At 38.4% G+C, this 19,499-nt stretch overlaps 1 protein-coding gene across 3 annotated transcripts in view; it reads right to left on the reverse strand.

Moving 5' to 3' along the window:
• The window catches only part of TMTC2 (transmembrane O-mannosyltransferase targeting cadherins 2), a 239,196-nt gene that overhangs the window by 51,739 nt on the left and 167,958 nt on the right, over window positions 1–19,499 (reverse strand). For all 3 annotated transcript variants that reach the window (XM_089524013.1, XM_089524014.1, XM_089524015.1), the window contains exon 7: window positions 15,905–15,983. In XM_089524013.1, the coding sequence (XP_089380139.1) occupies window positions 15,905–15,983 (79 nt within the window). The remainder of the gene's footprint in view (window positions 1–15,904; window positions 15,984–19,499) is intronic.

The raw sequence follows: 19,499 nt of genomic DNA on the forward strand, positions 1-19,499 counted from the left end.
CTATCTGGATTCAGCCTGTATTCAGAAAATATTGTATGCAGAGCAGGCTTAAAATCAGAGGAAAGAGGAGTGGAGATCAAAGGAAAGAACATTAGCAACCTAGGATACACAGACAACACAATATTACTAACAGAAACCAACAAAGGCCTTGAAAATTACTGAAGAACATCAAGGATGAAAGTGCCAAGATAGGATTGATGCTGAACATTAAGAAAACTAAAATAATGACCATGGAAGATCTACAACAATTCATTCTAGATAAGGAGGAAATTGAAATAGTCATGGAATTCTAATCTCTTGGATCATTTATTGATCAAAATGGAGACTGCAGCCATGAAATTAGAAGAAGAGGAGGAATGGAAAGGGCAACTATGAAGGAAGTGAGCAAGATTTTAAAGTGTAAAGATATAACTCTGAACACCAAAGAGAGGATTGTGCAAACTACTGTATTCTCCACGGCCATGTAAAGATGTGAGAGCTGGACAGTGAAGAAAGTCCATAGAAAGAAAATCAACTCATTTGTGATGTGAGTGAGCTTCAATCAGTGCTGGTGAAGAACACTGAGAATACCATGGATGGCCAAGAAGACAAACAAATGGATTCTAGAACAGATCAAGTCCGATCTCTGCCTGGAAGCCAGGATAAATAAATTGAGGTTGTCTCACGTTGGCCGCAGTGTGAGAAGGCATGAATCACTGGAAAAGACAATGATGCTAGGAAAGATAGAGAGCTGTAGAAAGAAAGGAAGACCACATGCCAGGTGCTTGGATTCAATCAGAGATGCAAAATGCTTGAGCCTGCAAGGCTGAGCAGAGCAGCAGAGGACAGGGGTCACCATGTTCATGTCTCATCCACAGAATCACCATGAACTCAAGGGCAGTTAATAATAACAACATAGAATGGGCCTATGGCAGTTAAAGTAGCAACCAAGAGCTTTAACTGTAGTGTGCATACACCTCTGGTGGTGACTGTAAATCAGAATGGCCAAATATCAACACCCAAAGATTCCTCAGCTGGACATATTATCATGGGTACGTGGGTATGTTAGGAAAGGCAGAGGTCCAATTCTCACACATAGTAAATCTCACCTCTCCAGAAATTCTAAATTAATACATTCATTTTGTAAAACATGAGGACTAACAGATTTAAATTTCTTTAAATTTCCCCCCCTTCGACGGCAATGGCAGCTGGCTGATGGGGTTTTAATTTTTGATTTTAATATGGTTGTATTTTAATATGTATTGTGGTGTATTTGTAACTGTAATATGTTGTTCACCGCCCTGATCACTGGAAGGGCGGTATACAAATAACATTTTTATTATTTTATTTTTTTATTATTAAACAAAATGTGACATTAAAAAAATCTATGCAATACACACACACACACACACACACATATACACAACACACACACACACACAATATATATATATATACAAGTATATATATACAAATATATATACACAGATTCCACTTTAACTGATTTACAGAAAGGTACGTAAATCTTTGCAAAACATGTAGACACTGTTACTGTAAGTGTGACAATGCAAATCTCCACCTTAATTAGAAAAAGACATAATATGCTGATGAAAAGGCAATGACAAAGAGAACTCCCTACTATTAATTGTTGACACATATCTAAAATGGCATGAGTCAGCATAGTTAATGGTGGAGAATGCTGGATTTTGTAGTCCAGCAGCATTTCAAGGGCTTCATGTTTGTCATCTCTGATCTCTATGAAAAATAATTATAAAATATGTTAACACTACCTATTGACTGAGAGGAGGAATATAGTGACAAGTGGAATGATATGGAAACCATGATGTAATATAGGATTAACTAAGAAGGATTATGGAACTCTTCGAATACCACCATTGGATATCATCAGGTAAAATTCAAAGAGATAAGAAATACAGTCATAGCTTCTTCTTTTTAAAAACAACAACAACAACAATAATCTTCTTCTTCTTCTTCAGCTATACCAAGGTTGGGAACTTCAGTTTCGTGCCTTTGGGCTGAATCCTCTTGGATTCTCCAGAAACTTTCCACATGATAATGCCATTGGGTAATTTCCCAGCTTTTTTGCATTTTAAAAGGTTGCCTTTCCTAAGACTTTCTGATTAGCAACAAGAGCTTTAGGCTAGAATATGCTGGCCACTGGGGGTCCATCCAAGAACCTCTTTGAAATGGAATTTGACCCAGGGCTAAATGGATTCTCCATTAGAACATTTATCACAACAGAAAAAAAAATAACTTGAGAAAGTTATAGGAGGAAGCAAATCATTGTAAAGCATTGGCCATAGTAGAAGTGACACTAAAAATCACAGTTAAAAATACTAAAACCTGGCTTAAAGTGAACAACTAGTGTGAGGGGAAGAAGACACAGACCCTTCACATTATTTCAATGACTGCATTTTTCTTTGTCTGTTTTTAGCATATAGCCCTGAAAGAAAGGGAAGAAACACTGTTAACATATTTCTGGAATTAAGTTATCCACTTATTTTATTATTTCAGTCTGTTAAGAAAGGGAAGAAAAGAAGCAATGAGATGACACCCTTAAGTCTCTATCTGGCAAGAGATCACTTCAAAGGTTGCAAAAGGTCAAGAGTCACCTCAAAGGTTCTTCTGGACAGCCATTTCTCTGAATTAATGTTTGAAAGAACTGTATATATGCTTGAAACAACACAGAGTGAGGGAAGAGATAGTCCTTAAGTTGTACTGTCTCAGGTTTCAGCAGAATGAATCATGAACTAAAATCTTAGCCAATACCTGGGGTTTCAAAACATAAAACAGTCCTGGGTGTATGAGTGTTTGCATTCAAATAATCTCTGATTTATGGTGATCCTATCACAGGTTTTCTTGGCAAGATTTGTTCAGAGGATGTCTTTGCCTTCCTCTGAGGCTGAGACTTGCCCACAGTTACCCCAGTGAGTTTCCACGGCTGAGTAGATTCAAACCTTGGTCTCCAGACTCCTAGTCCAACACTCAAACCACTATACTACTCTGACTCCTTCTATAGTCCCAAGTATTGGTCTAGAAATGGGAATCAAAAGTGTAGCATGTGGAAATTAACACAACTCCTTTTTTATTATTAATATTTTTAAATTTTACAATACAAATTATTACGCTTTCTTCATACAAATATATGCTTTAACATTTTACTTATTTTATACTAAATATCACCTCAGTGCACCCCTTCCCCGGAACCATTCCCATCCATATACTCCATCCAAAATTTTAATTCATCTCGTGAAGGTAATTTTCCATCTTCTTTTCTTAATACTTTTTCAATCTATTCTATCTATTCTTATATCCATAATATTTTCTATTTCTAATATTACTGTTTCCCAATTTTTTTACATATTTACACTGCCACCACATATGTATATATTATCCTACTTCATCACATCCTCTCCAACAATATTTTGAATTATTATTATCTATATTATGTAATTTCACTGGCATTAAGTACCATTTCCAGATCAGCTTAAAATAATTTTCCTTAATTCGTACCAATAGGTTTTTCAAATGTCTTTGTTTCCAAATTTTATTCCATTCATTTTCACAAAATTTACATCCTAATTCTTCTTCCCATATCTCTTTCCAAATATTTTGGTTTATTTATTTTCTTTTATTCTCCATTAATATTTTATATATGTTGCTAGTTATTCCTTTCATACCCAACTCCTTTCCAGAAAAAGGAAGCCTATGTGGATGAGGATAAAAGCATGAAGCAAAGATTGTCACATTTTCAAGTGAGTGGAGTAATTTTTTTCTTACCCTCTATTATTAGATCTCACAATTTAATATCTAAGTACAAATACAGGACTAGTGGTTGGAACAGAGCTTTGAACTAGCTCTGCATCAACAAAAGTACTGAAATTAATGACAGCTTTGATCTTTAAGTGATACACATAACAGAGAAAGATCAATTGTGAGACTTCTATTACTGTCCCAAGAGAAATCAGATGACTTTTAACAAAATATCTCCCGAGTGCATGTCATGGAAATAGAATTGTACAGTACTAAAATCATCCCATAAAAAGAGAGGGTGTGGGAGAAATTCATTTATGCCTCATGAGACTTGAAAAGTCTTAATTACACCAGACAGAAATTGTCCTGGGAAGTAAAAAATTAGTTATATTTAATATATGCAAGTAGTGGCTACAGTGAGACACCTTGTTTAGCATACTAATTGAATGTCATCTTAGTATTTAAGGGGACACAGGGGGAAAGAAGCAATTATATTTTACTGTATTTCTCAGTGGAAGGGGGGATCTCTAAAAATCTGGATTTGCATAATCTGAAAGGAGGAAGTATGTATTCAGTTCCAGCTATAAAAGACAATGCCTATAGCATTTTCTCCTGTTTATTCCCAGTTAACAGAATGGCTTATGCTTCGAGGTTATCTTAAAGCATAAATAAGGAAAGTATAAATATTCCACAAATAACAGTAGCTCACAGCCACTTAAACCAACCTATTAGCATTTAAAAATATCCTTGTCCTATTATATGAGATGGAGGTAAACATAAAAGCAAATTATGTTAGTTTCAATGGTTTATAAACAGACCAGAAACATTCTATACAAGTAATACAAGAGAAATCACAATAGTAAGGATTCAACATAGCCACCAACTGGCCATCTGCAGTAATTTAGAAGTGCTTCCCTGTGATCAAATAAACAAAGAAACTATCAAGTTTGTGATTCTTTCATTCTCACACCACCAAACCCCTCAGTCCATGCAGAATATAACCCATCATGAATCAAATTCAAGATGGGGCTACATCATATCTAATCACTAAATTCTGCTCCATTGTATTTACTAACAATTATACCAGCTTTTGAGACAAAATGTTCTCTACTACATATTTAGAATAACTGATCATTATTATTTATAGCAATTTATTATGATCATACTACAATTATAATCTATAATTAAAAACATTGTTCTAACTGAGCAATTATGATATTGAATATCTTCACAGATATTGGTCCCTGCATTGCAAATATGCCCAGAACTAGCACATTGGTCCCTGCATTGCAAGTATGCCCAGAAATGGCTCTGATGGGTGCATGAAGCTCCATGTCTTTCTCTGAAATAACACATCTGTTCATTTTAGTAGATTAAAATAAAATAAAATAAAGCAGATTGAAATACTCCCTTTGTTCTTTAGTGAGCAGTCCACTTTCTATCCATTTACTCAGGACTAATCCCAACAGCACTCAACTCTCACTTATATGAACATCATTGCATTTATAAGTTCCTTTTTTTAAAAAAAGAAAGAAAATTTACATCAAAGGTGGGAAGCCTCCTGAACATGTTCAGAGGCAATGGGTCCTGAAGTCCATTTTCAAAAAAATGGGCCAGTTCCTTTCCCAGGTGGCTAAAATACTTGCACTCCAGAGATGAGTAAGGTTCTCACACCACTTATGGTGGGAGGAAATGGCTGATCCACCATCTCATCTGCCCTGTCACTACTTGCTGTTTCTTGTTTCTCTCTTACTTCATTTCCTCATGATGCAGGCACAGACAGAGATAGTGGTGAGATGAGGGATGCAAGGAGGGGACATGGTGTTATAAAGTGAGGCAAAGGGGAGGAAAGTGCAAGAAGTGTGTTGGAGTAGTGCAAGGGAAGAAGGTATGACCATGTGAGGTGAAGCAGGGAGAGGAGAGAGTGGGAGGTTTGGTGGCAGTGGGTGTAAGGTGCAAGGGAGACAGCCTCTGCAGTATGAGATGGAAAGAGAATGGGGGATGTGGTGGTAGGAAAGATTCAGTGTAATGACACCAAGTAAGAGAATGGGAAAAGAGAGTGTAGAGGTCAAGGGGACAAGGCACAAGGAAAAGAGGAACAAGAGGCAAGATGAAGCAAGAGACAAAAGAAAGTGGGATCCATGAGGTACATGGGAGAGAGCCATTGTGACATGGAGTGAAGCTAAGATACAAGGAGGGGAGGAATGATAGAAGGACATGAGTTGCAAGGGAGAAAGGCATGGTGTAGTGAGGCAAGGGGCAAGAGAAAATGAGAGATATGGTGATGTGGCATGGTGACACAAAGGAGGAAGGAGACCAGACAAGGTGGAGGTGGTGTGGTAAGGGAGAAAGAAGGGAGTGAACCAGTGGATGACCTCTAGGAGCAGGGAGTGGTGGAATTTGCGTTTCCTAATGCTCTACAGCCTGAGGCAGTGTCTAACTCTGCCTAATGCACAGGGTGGCCCTGAACAGCACATAACATTTTAAAAGTGCTTTTGACTATACAATGTACTTTTACTACATTAGTCTAGTGATCTGTAGTGTGTCAGCTACTATCCACCTGTCAACCTATGAATTTCATAGGGTTTTCTTAGGCAAGGAATACTCTGAGGTGGTTTTATCAGTTCCTTCCTCTGAAATAAAGCCTACAGTACCTAGTGGTCTCTCACCCAAATACAGTTAGCCTCCATACCCATATATTGTTTATTCATGGATTTAAGCATCCATGGATCAAAAAATTTAAATATATATGTATATAAATTCCAAAAAACAAACTTTGATTTTGCCATTTTATATAAAGGTCATCAGTTTATTATCCATTGTATTTAATGGGACTTGAACATCCACCGATTTTGGGACCCATGGAGGGTCCTGGAATCAAACCTCAGAGGATACCAAGGGCCCACCTTACAGTCCTCCCTCTGAATTCATGGGGGATCTGTTCAGGACCCCCTCGTGAATTCAGAAATCCACAGATATTCAAGCCCCATAGACTTGAATGGACGTGTGCGCCATTAACTTTAATAGAGGTTGCTCCTCCACAAATAATCAAAACTGCGGATCTCAAATCCATATCTCACCTCCATTAGTACTATATGTTTTATGAAAGTTAATTGTATTTTATTAACCTTATTGTATTGATAATACACTATTGTTTTTATTGAATGTATTTGATATTTTTTTATTGCTAGAATAATTTGTTTGTTATAATCCCACCTCAATCCGCAGGGAGAGGTGGGAAATAGAAATAAAATTTATTATTATTACTGGTCATCTTCTCTGAGCTAAGTGGTGTTGCTACTGTTGAATAGTATATTGCTTAAACATGTATGAACAGTCTATACAGTGGGTCCTTGGTATCTGCTGGGGTTTGGTTCTAGGAGTCCCATTAAATCCAGTGGCACAGACAACTGGTGTCCCTTATATAAAATGGCAAAATCAAGGTTTGCTTATTGGAATTTATCTTTTTTTGGAATATTTTCAAGCCGTGGATGCTTGAGTCCATGGATAAAAAATCAGTGGATATGGAGGGCCTACTGTATTGTGAAGAGAACGGGCAGTAAAAATTAATAAAGAATAATATTTCAGAGAGGAAAAATGTGCAAAGAATCTTTGGTGATGCTCATGTAGCACAAGTTGTGCCTCTCTGCATTATGTGTGTGTGTGTGGGGGGGGGGGTTTCTAAAAAAACAAACAAATCCACTTCCTGTGTATGATCGACAAAGTAATAATGTAAGAAGGAATTTTGCATGAATGTTTGGAAAGGGGCCTGTTCCACCACAGGCAAATATGCAAGTAGGAACAACCAGGTATTCAGGACTAGAATATATCAATCTACCTTGAAACAGCTACTCACCAGAAACAACAGGCATGAGAACAAAGAAAAAACAGATGGACTCAGACCCTACAACAGTCCTAAATGTCAACCCATGTCAACTCTGACAACCCCATTACAGAACGTAATGATGCCATTATCTGCTTATCGTTCCATTATGGCATATGCCGTCGCCTGCCAGCAAAGCCTCACTGTGCTCTACACAGGACCACCAGGCCAGTCTCTAGGCAACAAAATGAAAGATGACAAATCTGACATCTGAAATGGCAATATTCAACAACTAGTGGGAACACATCTTAACTCCCCAGGGCATTTTGTTACTGCCCTTAAAGTGGTCGGTTTTTAGCAAAGGAATTTCAAATGGAGAACCAAACGGAGACACTGGTGAATTACAATTCATTAGTTCTCTCTCCTGCAGCTGTAGAAGTAAAGACCTCCCTCCCAAAAACCCCACTACTGTACATGTGTTAATAGGCTTATTCAAAGCCAGGATAGGGATGGTCGGTGTTGATAATACGATTACCACTCTGTGTACTTTCTGCATTTCATTCACCTCTAATTTCACTGTTTATAGTCTCCCTCTGCCCACCAAGCCAACACCCTGCATAACCACCACTTATGAGAGATTTAAAGCATCTGAACAAATGGACTGCGGTTTTTGCAAGCCTATGCCATAATGAACATATTAGCCCTTAAGGTGTCACAAGGCTCTTTGCTGATTTCATACAGAAAAACTGTAGCTGGTGACCAAACAAAACTATTTTGATGAGCTAAACGGTTGTGCAAGACTGCTGTAGTGGAAGCAGCATTGGATTAATTGAAACTGAACACAATACACATGGGAATGTGATTTTATATCAGTGCCATTCCTTTCCAATCTCTGATCAGCAAGAGTTATAAGAAAACAACACCTTTGATGGGAAAACATTTTTCTGTAATATTTAAATAGAGGACAACAAACAGATGCAAAAATGTCTACTTTGAGAGGGTTTTTCATAGGCAAACCTTCAGGACATATTTTTCACACCAAAAATGTTCACTTATGCACATTCAGACAGCCCTAATAACTGCATGCTGATATATACAGTAAGTTACATATAACTATATAACGTGAGAAATAAAAGGTTAGTGGCTAGAAATAACTGTGTTTTTAAGCTGTTAAAAATTCCATTTAATTGATACTGAGTACTGCAAACTGAGACCCCAGGCCAGAATGAGACACCTATGGGGAAAGGGTTGGGGGGGGGGGGGATAAAGATCCTTTACTCTTATTACACTTGATTCCTGATCTGTACTGGGCCTCATGCATTTTTTTTTTCATCAAGGTAAAAAAAAAAAACCACTCAGACCCTAGACTCCAGGAAAGAGCTATGCAGAAAGTGTAATATGTAGTTTAGCTCATAATAAAGCTCAAAGTAAATAAATGCATACGTTTATAAAATACAAAAGTATTGTATGTTATCTTAAGAACATTTTCCATTGTTAAATTAGGAACCTTTGAAGATTTCTGCTCTATGTATTTTTAATAGAGCCAGTTTGCATTTATTTATGTTGAATAGCTCCTTATGGACCCAAATACCAATGAACACAGAGCTTAGTTATTAGGCATCACCAGAATAAAAAAAACATATTTTAGAAGTTTCAACTGCTGAAATGAAAATGGAACCCAAAGTTAATCACTTTCAGTGAGGAACAAAACAACAGTTATACCCTCCAAAAATTTACACAGAAATAACCTCAAGAATAGAAACTAATCATGAACAAAATGGAGGCACTAAACTTAGTCCAGAGACACTGAATTATCTTTTTTAGATAAACAGTATTATAATAAATGTGAAATAATACTGTACGTAGTTATTAAGGCAGAGTGAACCAACACTTTTTCTGTTTGTGCACATATTGAGTACAGAGTTACTATAGATATCACTAATTTTGCCACCCTCACAGGCTCACTTGGGTTAAATCTGCTCTGCAGAAATATTCTGGTTTGACACTGCTATAATGGCCATGACTTAATGCTATGGAATTCTGGGAATTATAGTTTGTTGTGGCACCAAAACAAATTGCATTTCCCAGAATTCAACTGCACTGACGCATGGGAGTTAAAGCTGTGTCAAACCATATTATTTATGCAATGCTGATGCAGCCTTGGTGAGGACACGAGAGAGCCTTCTCAGTGGCTGCTCCCATTTTGGAATTTCCTTCTGCAGGAGGCTAGGCTGGAACCCCCCCCCCCCCCACTTTCTTTTCCCCAGCAGGCAAAGAGCTTTTGTTTAAAAAGGCTTACAATGTGTAAGCAGAGAGACTTCTTAAGGGGTCATGTGGGTGTACTTTAATTATCACTTTAATTATTTATTTTTAATTATTTATTTATTTCAACTTTCAATGCCTTTTAAATTTTATACTGTTATGATGTGATTATTTAATATTGTTTTTCAAATTTTATTGTTAGGTTTAGGTTTTTAATTTAATCTTTTTGTGAAATGCCTTGGGTCCATCTCCAAGAGAAAACAAAAAGGTAATAAGAAACTTTGAACAGTGCGTTACTTTCAGCATGCTATAAGATAAAAATTATATGCATTTAGTTGGAGACAGGCAAAGCTGCTACATCTAGGGAAAATACAAAATGTTTTAGAGGAGTACAGTGTGCCCTTTGTTTAAGCGGGGGATCCGTTCCGGACTCCCCCGCATAAAACAAACAATGCATATGCTCGAGCCCCATTTAAATGAATGGGGCTTGTACATGCAATGGCATGGCGGCGCACACGCCATAGCGCATGACCCATTCCTCTCTCTGGGACACACTGCCCTTTCCTCCCCACGCAGCTTTCAGCATAAGCTGAAAGCCACATATAATGCGGAAGCACTGTATTATAATTTGGCCAAGTTCACACATGCAAACGAGTGGTACTAGGCAGTGACGGTGACGCCTGTCACTTTGTTCCTGGCAGCGGCATCGGGGGCCTCCTAGTCTTCTTGTTAAGGGAGAGCCCTGATTGTTCTTGAGTTTCAGTGTTGAAGCCTCCCTTTTTGTCCCTGTCAATAACGGCACCCTTCTGGTCTCAGTGGGGAGGGCTCTGACGTACCTGTCTCCCAAGTCTCCCTCTTTGAGATCTCCCTCTGGAAAAAAGTACTTAGGATACCAAGGGTAGCCTTCATGGACAGCCAAGAAGACAAACAAATGGGTTCTTGAACAGGTCAAACCAGAGCAATCCCTTAAAGGTAAAATGATTAAGTTGAGATTATCGTACTTTGGCCACATAGCGAGAAGGCATGGGTCACTAGAAAAAACAATAATGCTAAGAAAAGTAGAGGGTAGACGAAAGAGAGGAAGACCACAAACCAGATGGATAGACTCAATCAGGGGGGTTATGGGCAAGGGCTTGCAGGATCTGGGCAAGGCAGTGGGGGATAGGGAATCTTCAAGATGTCTCATTCACAGAGTTGCCATGAGTCAGAGCTGACTCGAGGGCAGCAACAACAAAGTTTCCATGTCAGGGGAAGTAACAGTCCCATTATATTCTACACTGATCAAGCCTCATATAGAATACTGTGTTCATTTCTGAGTACCTCGTTTTAAGGTGTTGTAAACATGCTGGAGCAGGTTCAAGAAGGGCAAAAAGGATGATAAGAAGTATGGAGAAGAAAACAGCAGGGCCATTCAGTCCTAGCTAGCTTAGTCAGTAGTGATAATATAAGACTTGTATTGGAAGGACTGCACATCTGGAGGGTGGTATAACTCCTACCCTTGTCCAACATGCATGAGGCTAATAAAATTTAGCATACACAGCTGGTATGTGGATGAATTGCTTTGCACATTCTTAAACTACCTGGAAACAGGTAAGCCGTCATGTCATGACAGTGTAACTGTTTGGCATTCTGGCTGTACTGTATGCAAGTAACCCATTCTATGCATTTGAAGAGGCTAGCTGGACTGTGGCCAATAATTTTAGGGACAAAAAACTGTCAAAATATCATGTAGCTGACACCTGAAGAACAGTTACAAACTGTTCTTGGAGAAACACAATTAGAAAAACTTTCTAACTAATGATCTGAAACTTGAGTAGATCAGCATTATGTTCTTTCCTATTACTTTTCAATATTAAAATATAACCCCTATGCTCCAACTTACATGTATGCCACTAAACCAGCTAACATATGAATTATTCTAGCAGGTGGGTTTGTGTGGTTTCAAGAGCAATGCAACACAATCAACTGAATAGTATCATGTTTCCAGGATAGCAAAAGACATCTATACCAAGAATGATCCCCAAGCTGGCCAAATTTTAGCACAAAACTACTCATAGTCCCACAGGGATCATTATGTTTGACCCCAATATTTAATTGAAGCTTTCAAACAAAATAGATTACCTATTTAATGCACTTGAGCTGGACTCTATCCTTTGTATGGCATGCCCCAATGCCAAACCAATTAATCTGTTTTACCTCTCATGCTTATTTCTTGAAGCTGAGTGCCAAAAAGGAAAAGATATACCAATGCAGCATTACATGGAATCTTTAAATATATGCCTGGTAACCATTCTAAAATGTATCCTTTTATACCTTTTCTCTTCTTTGAAGAACTATTAAAAAAATCCTGATAAAATATTTTCCCTTGGTAAAGGGCCAAAACATGGTTTCCTCAGTTTGGTTATAGCACACCTGGCTAAATAAATCACACCAATGCTACAGACAAAATTTACTGTATGCATTTCCATACAATCCACTTCTTCAATAAACAGAGTAAGAAATACCATGATAACCCAGGAGTACAAGACAGAATTGATCTGTTTAAACCGGCAGGCCAAAAACAGTATTTTATATTGATAGTAAATCAGTAGTTAAGCTTTGAAATAGGTACCAGCTGGCCACATCAGTAAGGTACAAGGCCAGTTCTTTAAAAAAAATCACAGAAAACAGTGGTTTGAAAGATTTGCACTGCTAAAATGTTAATGCTAGTCACTGTCAAGTAATCAGGAGTATAACAGCAAATCTACACCAGCCTTTGGCAACCAGGTATCCCCCAGATTACTACCGTCCAGATCCCAAATAGCCATCAGAGGCCCTGCACTGCCCCTTCTAAACAGTGCCCACTGCTGGATGGTGGTTCTTTTCATTTGGGGTTTGGCATGACTGCTCCCAGAAACAGATGAGCTGGATCCCAAATGGCTGTTGGGGGTCCAGCACCTCCGCCTCCCCACCCATGGTCAGCAACACCTGAAGTGGTTGGCAGCACCTGCACTGGTTGACATCAAGCACAGGGATGACACTGTTATTTACCTTAAACCATTTACACTTTGAGGTATGAAATATTATATTGACAGTCTGATCCTGGATACATCTACTCAGAAGTCCCACATTTTCAACAACTCACTCTTAGGAAAATATCCATATCATTATAGGCTAAGCCTGTTATAAAATAGGGCAGGGAGAAAGTTTGATGACCTAGCATTAACACTTTAAAACTACTGAACTGTAAAAAAAAATCAAAAGTAGATATCATGAGCATTAATCGTTCCAAAGAAGTTAATTAAGCACACTATTTGAACACTTCTAAATATTTGAAAGAAGAGAGAAATGTTCATGTCGTAGTTTATAAATATAAAGTACATATTTTCAAAATAAAGTCTCTCTCTTTCAGATTTTTATTAAAACTAAAATTCCCAACAGAAAAGTGCCTGAAGTTTCACTGCAAACTAAGCAGAGGAAGAAGACAAGGCAAATGATATTAGCTTCACTCCTCATTTGTTCTTCAATTTGAACAGACAATTGCTTACAATCTCTTGCATGCTTGTCTCTTCTCTACTCATAAAAAATGAACAACAGTAAAGCACATCCTTCAAAAATTTCTGCTATCTTAAAACGAACTACTAAAACATATTAAAGATTTTGCACTTTTACAGTTTTCTATTTATTCTGTTGTTTTAGGACATAAAAATAACATTTCCAAGTAAACCAGTAGTGCTGAGCTACCAGAAGCCCGGGGGAAAGGGGGGGGGGGTTTCCTATTATAGCATGGAAATGCTGCAAAACAGAAGCAGTGTTCAGATATTCACTTCACTGCACAGTGGGTGAGAAAGGGCACAATAACAAAGTGGTATGTCCAACTTGCCCTGTGCCTATCCTTGCCCTAAAGGGGACCAAATCCTGTCTGATCTTGGAAGCTAACCATTTGGAGACCACAAATGAATACCTGGTGCTGTAGGCAATATTTCATAGAAAGGAACTGGCAAAATCACTCTGAGTATTCTTTGTCTAAGAAAACCCAATGAAGTTCATGTAGTCACTGTAAACTGACAGGTAACATGAAGGCCTATAAACACATATGCCTAGTTTGAACCTAAACACATACAATTGAAGAGATAGAGAGAATCTTATGGTGATCAGGATGCCAAAGGGTTCATTGAGAGTACTTTGCACTGACTGTAAATCAAATTGCTAGATTATTCATAGATGTATCCACACTGTAGAAATAATCCAGGTTGACACCACTTTATCTGCTATGGCTCAATGCTATGAAACTCTGGGACGTTGTGGGACATTTAGCTTTCTCTGTCAGAGAGGTCTGATGCCACAACAAACTACAATTCCCAGCATTCTATAGCATGGAGCCATGTCAGTTAAAGTGGCTGGATTATTCTTGAAGTATGGATGTAGCCCATGTCAATTTAAAGTGCTGATTTTAACCTTTAAAGCCCTTAATAAACTAGATCCAGAAAACGCAAAGAACTGCTTGCTTCTGTATGGACCTAAGAAGCACCTGCCAAGGATCTCTCCCTGTAGAATTTTGATTGGTACATATCATATACAGGGACCATTCAGTGGTGATGGTCTTGTTGTTATTTGCCTCCCAAGGACTCTGGCCATTAATAGTGTTGCCCAGGTCTTGCAAATGAGTTCTCTTGACTTCTCCATTGGGTCCATTGGAACTTTGAGACAGGAAATGGTACAACTTTTGGGACTGGACTTGATTGACCTTCGTTTTTAGGGCTTGGGGCTTGTGTGGAGGGTCAACATGTTCAAGCTTCCTGGAAGTACATTAGATAGGGACAAGCGAGAATGATTAGCCTGCCTTTGGGAGCAGAGGTCACTCATCCTTGATATGCTGGAGGGAGGTAAGATTACTGCTCCTTCAACATACATTGCACTAAGCAGTCCAGGTGCTGATCAAAAATTAAACAGTTAATAAAGTGGCCCTTAGTTTGTCCATATATTTTGTGTGTCTCTTTATCCTGGCTTTCTTTATTGAATCAATTCATCTGAATTGTGATCCTCCTTTTTTCCTACTGCCTTCCTCTTTAGCATTATCAACCTTTCATGTTTCTTTTGCACTTTCTTCCTTTACTTTCATTAGTAGTCATTCCACATTTCAAGATCGAGTTTTGGTGGTGCTACCACCATACAGCTTCTTTCCCAGAGAGATCTGGCAAAGCCATCTTTATTTATTTGTAGATGTATTTTTAGTCACACTTATGTAACAGGTATTTGTACTTTCAGAATCATCTTGCCTTGTTGTTGGTGATCTTTTTAGAATTAGTTTTATTCATTCTTTTTTTCACATAAACAGTGATACGTTATAAATTTTAAATTTATAGCACTTGAGATGAACACGTTTTAGATTTAATAGTATAGAGATATTGCATATAAAGAGTAAGAAAAATACATTTAAGTCACAGAAAAAGTCAGCACAGTGTAGTGGTTTAATAGTATGATTATGGCTCTATAGACCAGTATTCAAATCCCCACTGAGCCCCACTCACTTGAGCAAGTGACACTCTTTCAGCCTCAGCAAAGGCAAACCACCTCTGAACAAATCTTGTCAAGAAAACCCTGTGATAGATTCACCATAGAGTTGTTATAACTTGGAAACAACTTGAAGGCACACAACAACAGCAGATAAGTAGAAGTCTACTGGTGTAACTAGGGACATGATCCTTGTTCAGGATTTCTATTTAATCATAGTGCACCCTCTAAGAGACCACACATATAGATATCTACTCATGTACATTTCTGATTGTTCCTTCCAATATACATAAGCAGCTGACCAAGAATGGAACCTCAATCTGTAGCCCCAGTCTATACATCCATTTCATCATCAAGGGAGAATGACATCTTTTTAAGAAAAGTTATTTCTTAGGCAATGCCAAATACTGACTCTTGGGGGGGGGGGAGAAATTGCTTGGAAAAGTTACTTCCTTAAAATAAAACTCCCTGAATCTCTGGGGGGAGGAAGGTAGCTTACCCAAGCTTGTGAGAATGGATCTCGTAACTTTGGTTATACTGTATTCTAATCTCAGTTGATTGTTGTTTACTCACCCATCATGTTATACAAGCTCTGTGGTGCAAACTGCCTTGGCATTTTCTGTATTGCTTCCCTGTAAACTGTGAGAGCATCCTATGAAGGGGGAAACATCAAGAAATATATCAGCATTGGATAAAAGAGATGTATCAGATTTGATTTTTTAAGAAAAAAAATACATATTTTTTATTTATTAAAACACAAATTCCCATTGATATAAAACACACACATATAGCAGAACAAATATTGCAAGCATTGCAAATGAAAAAACAACCCACCAATACTACTACGCTATACTAATTTCTAAAGACTGGGATTAACAAGTGACTTCCAACATGCCAGTTTATGCTATCAAACTACCTGTTACTTCTACGTCTAATACTTTATCTATAGAGGTACTGGATTTGGAAATATATTTTACATGCAAATTGGTATGGGGGGATGAAATGAAGAGGTGCCTTTGCTAATCATGAAGAAGTGGCTTTGCTAATCACACTCCCACTTAGGAAAAGAAGTCAATCAATGAGCTGATTCTCCTCAAGGCAATAAAGAATAATTTCCATCATTGCCCTCCTCACTTGAGGATGTGAAAATTGAATATTTGAGAACCCAGAAAGGCTCATTAGCCTTCATTTTAAATCCTGTAGAAGGATACAGTAAACAAATCAGTGTTTTACTACAGATGAGTATTTTAACTTTACCATAAAAGTCTGACAGTGACAAGGATAGCTCTCAGTGCACTATGAAAGCATAAATCATCACAATTGCAGTATATATCATGAGAAAAGTTACAGAATATATTGTTAGAAAAGGTTAGAAAAATGTGAAGAACAAGAGAACTACACAAAGCACAAGGCTGTCTGCAGGAGGTTAATGCAGCTAGGTCATGCATAAATACATAAATTGGTCCATTTCATAATTGTTCACCAAGAGTTTGACATTTATGTTCATTTTCATTTTTCTGTATGACATTCCTTCTTATCTTCTACAGATCTTTACAAGTGCAGTACTTAGTACAAAGCTGAATTCTTGCAAGCCTTCTACTCTTCCCCATTCCTCAAGAAGGGCAATTACTTTACTTCAGGAATTCACAATTCACAATTAGGAAGCTTTATGTAACACACACAAAAGGGATGTAAAAATGCCCCCCCCCCCCCATGCATATAACGTTTGCACTCCATTCACTGAAGGATAAAACTACATGAGATGGGCCAAGCAACACTATTTGGTTTGGGTATCCTATTCACATTTAAGGGAAGAGAGTGTATCTACCTTTTAGAGTATCTCAGCATGACTTTCTGTGTAGCATAAGGATGGGAAATGTACACTCTGCCAGATGTTGTGTGACTGAAACTTCCAGCAGGCAGAGCCAACATAGTGAACAGTGAGGGAAAATGGGACTGCAGTAAGGCTATACAGTTCCTGCCTCTGGTTGAGTTATTTTTTTCTCCACATTTTTTTCACTCTTCTCATTTCCTAAGTGGACTAGAGAAAAGTGCCTTCAGCAACAGAGCATGAAAAAACAGAGGGTCAAAGCAAGGTTACATTCTCTCCATCCATATTTTGTTGTAAGAAGGAATTTCTCAGTTCTGAATGAGCAGGATAAAAAACATGGCTTCTGTCATGGTTAGGGATGTGTTCCTTGATAGTTGAAAAACTCTGATGAGAAGCATCCAGGACATCTGCGTATGGAATTTTACCCCACACAAATAACCAAAAACATCACAGAAAATAGCTTTTTTTTTGGGGGGGGGGGTAGAAAACAATATATCTATGCAGAAATATTACTTTATGTGCAGAAGAAGGCATTTTTTTTTTGTTCAGAAAATGGTGTTGCTGGACCTGTTGTGCACAAAAATTGCATGTTTCCTTTGTGTAGAAAATGGCATTTTTTTAAATACAGGAAACAGCTTTTTCTGTGTGGAAAAATAATATTTCTGTTCCTCAGTCATGTGAAGACGGTTTCAAGAAGTAGATGTTACAAAGACAGTGGAAATCACCTGTGCTGGATCCAGAAGCCACCTGTCCACAGACAGTTAACAACTGGATGCACCTGTTTTTCACTTCAATTGGCAGGAAGATGCAAGGGATTAGATTGAATTTCGTACAGTTTTGAAAATTATATACCAGGAATCATCCTGTTAAAATGAAATTCCAAAACAAGAAAATAATAGATATGGCTTATATGAGAAAACTCAGGTCCAAAACACACTGCAGAAATAATCCAGTTTGAGACTGCTTTAACTGCCATCGTTCAATGCTAGGGAGTCCTGGGAATTGTAGTTTATTGTGGCAACAGAGATCCCTGACAGAGAAGTCTAAATGTCTCACAAAACTACAGTTCCCAGAATTCTCTAGCATTGAGCCAAGGCAGTTAAATTGGTCTAAACCTGGACTATTTCTGCAGTGTGTTTTGGACCTCATTTAGTTTCACAAGGAATCTTTTCAGTATAAAAAAAGATACTCTTATTTAAAAACAAAAAGAAAAGATGTCCCACAAATTTACCTGAGGGTATTTTTCTCTTATTAAAAAGAAATGCTTGGTCTGGACAATTTTTAAATGGTTACTTATTCTTTTAATAAAACCCTATAATTTGTAGATATTGTCAAACTGCAATATATGTGTGAGAGATAGATTTGTTTTCATTCTCCTAAGGAATCCTGAACACCATATAAATTGCTTTGTCTCATTTTCGTTAGGAGAAATATTATGCTATGTTAATCTCAATACAAAGTGGTGATACTTCCTTTTTTATGCTAGGTGTACCCATTCCAAAATACATTCATTGCTTTTTCAATGACAGAGGATGACTTCTCTATTATTTCACAAGTAAATGAAATATAACTGTTAGTACCGAGGATGTGGACAAGATCCTTTGAAGCGTTCGGAAGACAACCTGCTCCCTCGATCCCTGTCCCTCATGGCTAGCGGCTCAGGGGGGACCGGTGGTAACTTCGATGTTACACCGGATTATTAATACATCTCTGAGGGATGGGCAATTTCCATCCAGCTTGAAATTGGCCACTATAAAACCACTGTTAAAAAAGCCCTCCCTCGACCCCCTGATGCATAGTAATTATCGGCCAGTCTCGCTGCTGCCATTTTTGGGGAAGGTGATCGAGAAGGCGGTTGCAATCCAGCTTCAATCGATCTTGGATGAAACGGATTATCTGGACCCATTTCAAACTGGCTTTCGGGCGGGTTACGGGGTTGAGACGGCCATGGTCGCCTTGGTCGATGATCTCCGTCTGGGCATCGACAGGGGAAGTGTGTGCCTGTTGGTGCTCTTGGACATCTCAGCGGCTTTCGATACCATAGACCATGGTATCCTTCTGGAGCGCCTGGTAAAGGTGGGAATCGGGGGCACTGCGCTCCAGTGGTTCCGGTCCTACCTCTCCAGGAGGTTCCAGATGGTGCAGCTGGGAGACGTGTGCTCCGATAAGAGGGCCCTTATATCTGGGGTCCCTCAAGGAGCCATTCTGTCTCCCATGCTTTTTAACATTTACATGAAACCGCTGGGAGAGATCATCCGGAGACATGGGGCGCGGGGTTATCAGTACGCTGATGACACCCAAATAGTCTTCTCTATGTCTCCGACTGATGCTCTCTCC

This window comes from Sceloporus occidentalis, unplaced genomic scaffold, assembly GCF_023333645.1.
Source record: "Sceloporus occidentalis isolate IW3139 unplaced genomic scaffold, rSceOcc1.0.p SCAF_5, whole genome shotgun sequence".
Lineage (NCBI taxonomy): Eukaryota > Metazoa > Chordata > Lepidosauria > Squamata > Phrynosomatidae > Sceloporus > Sceloporus occidentalis.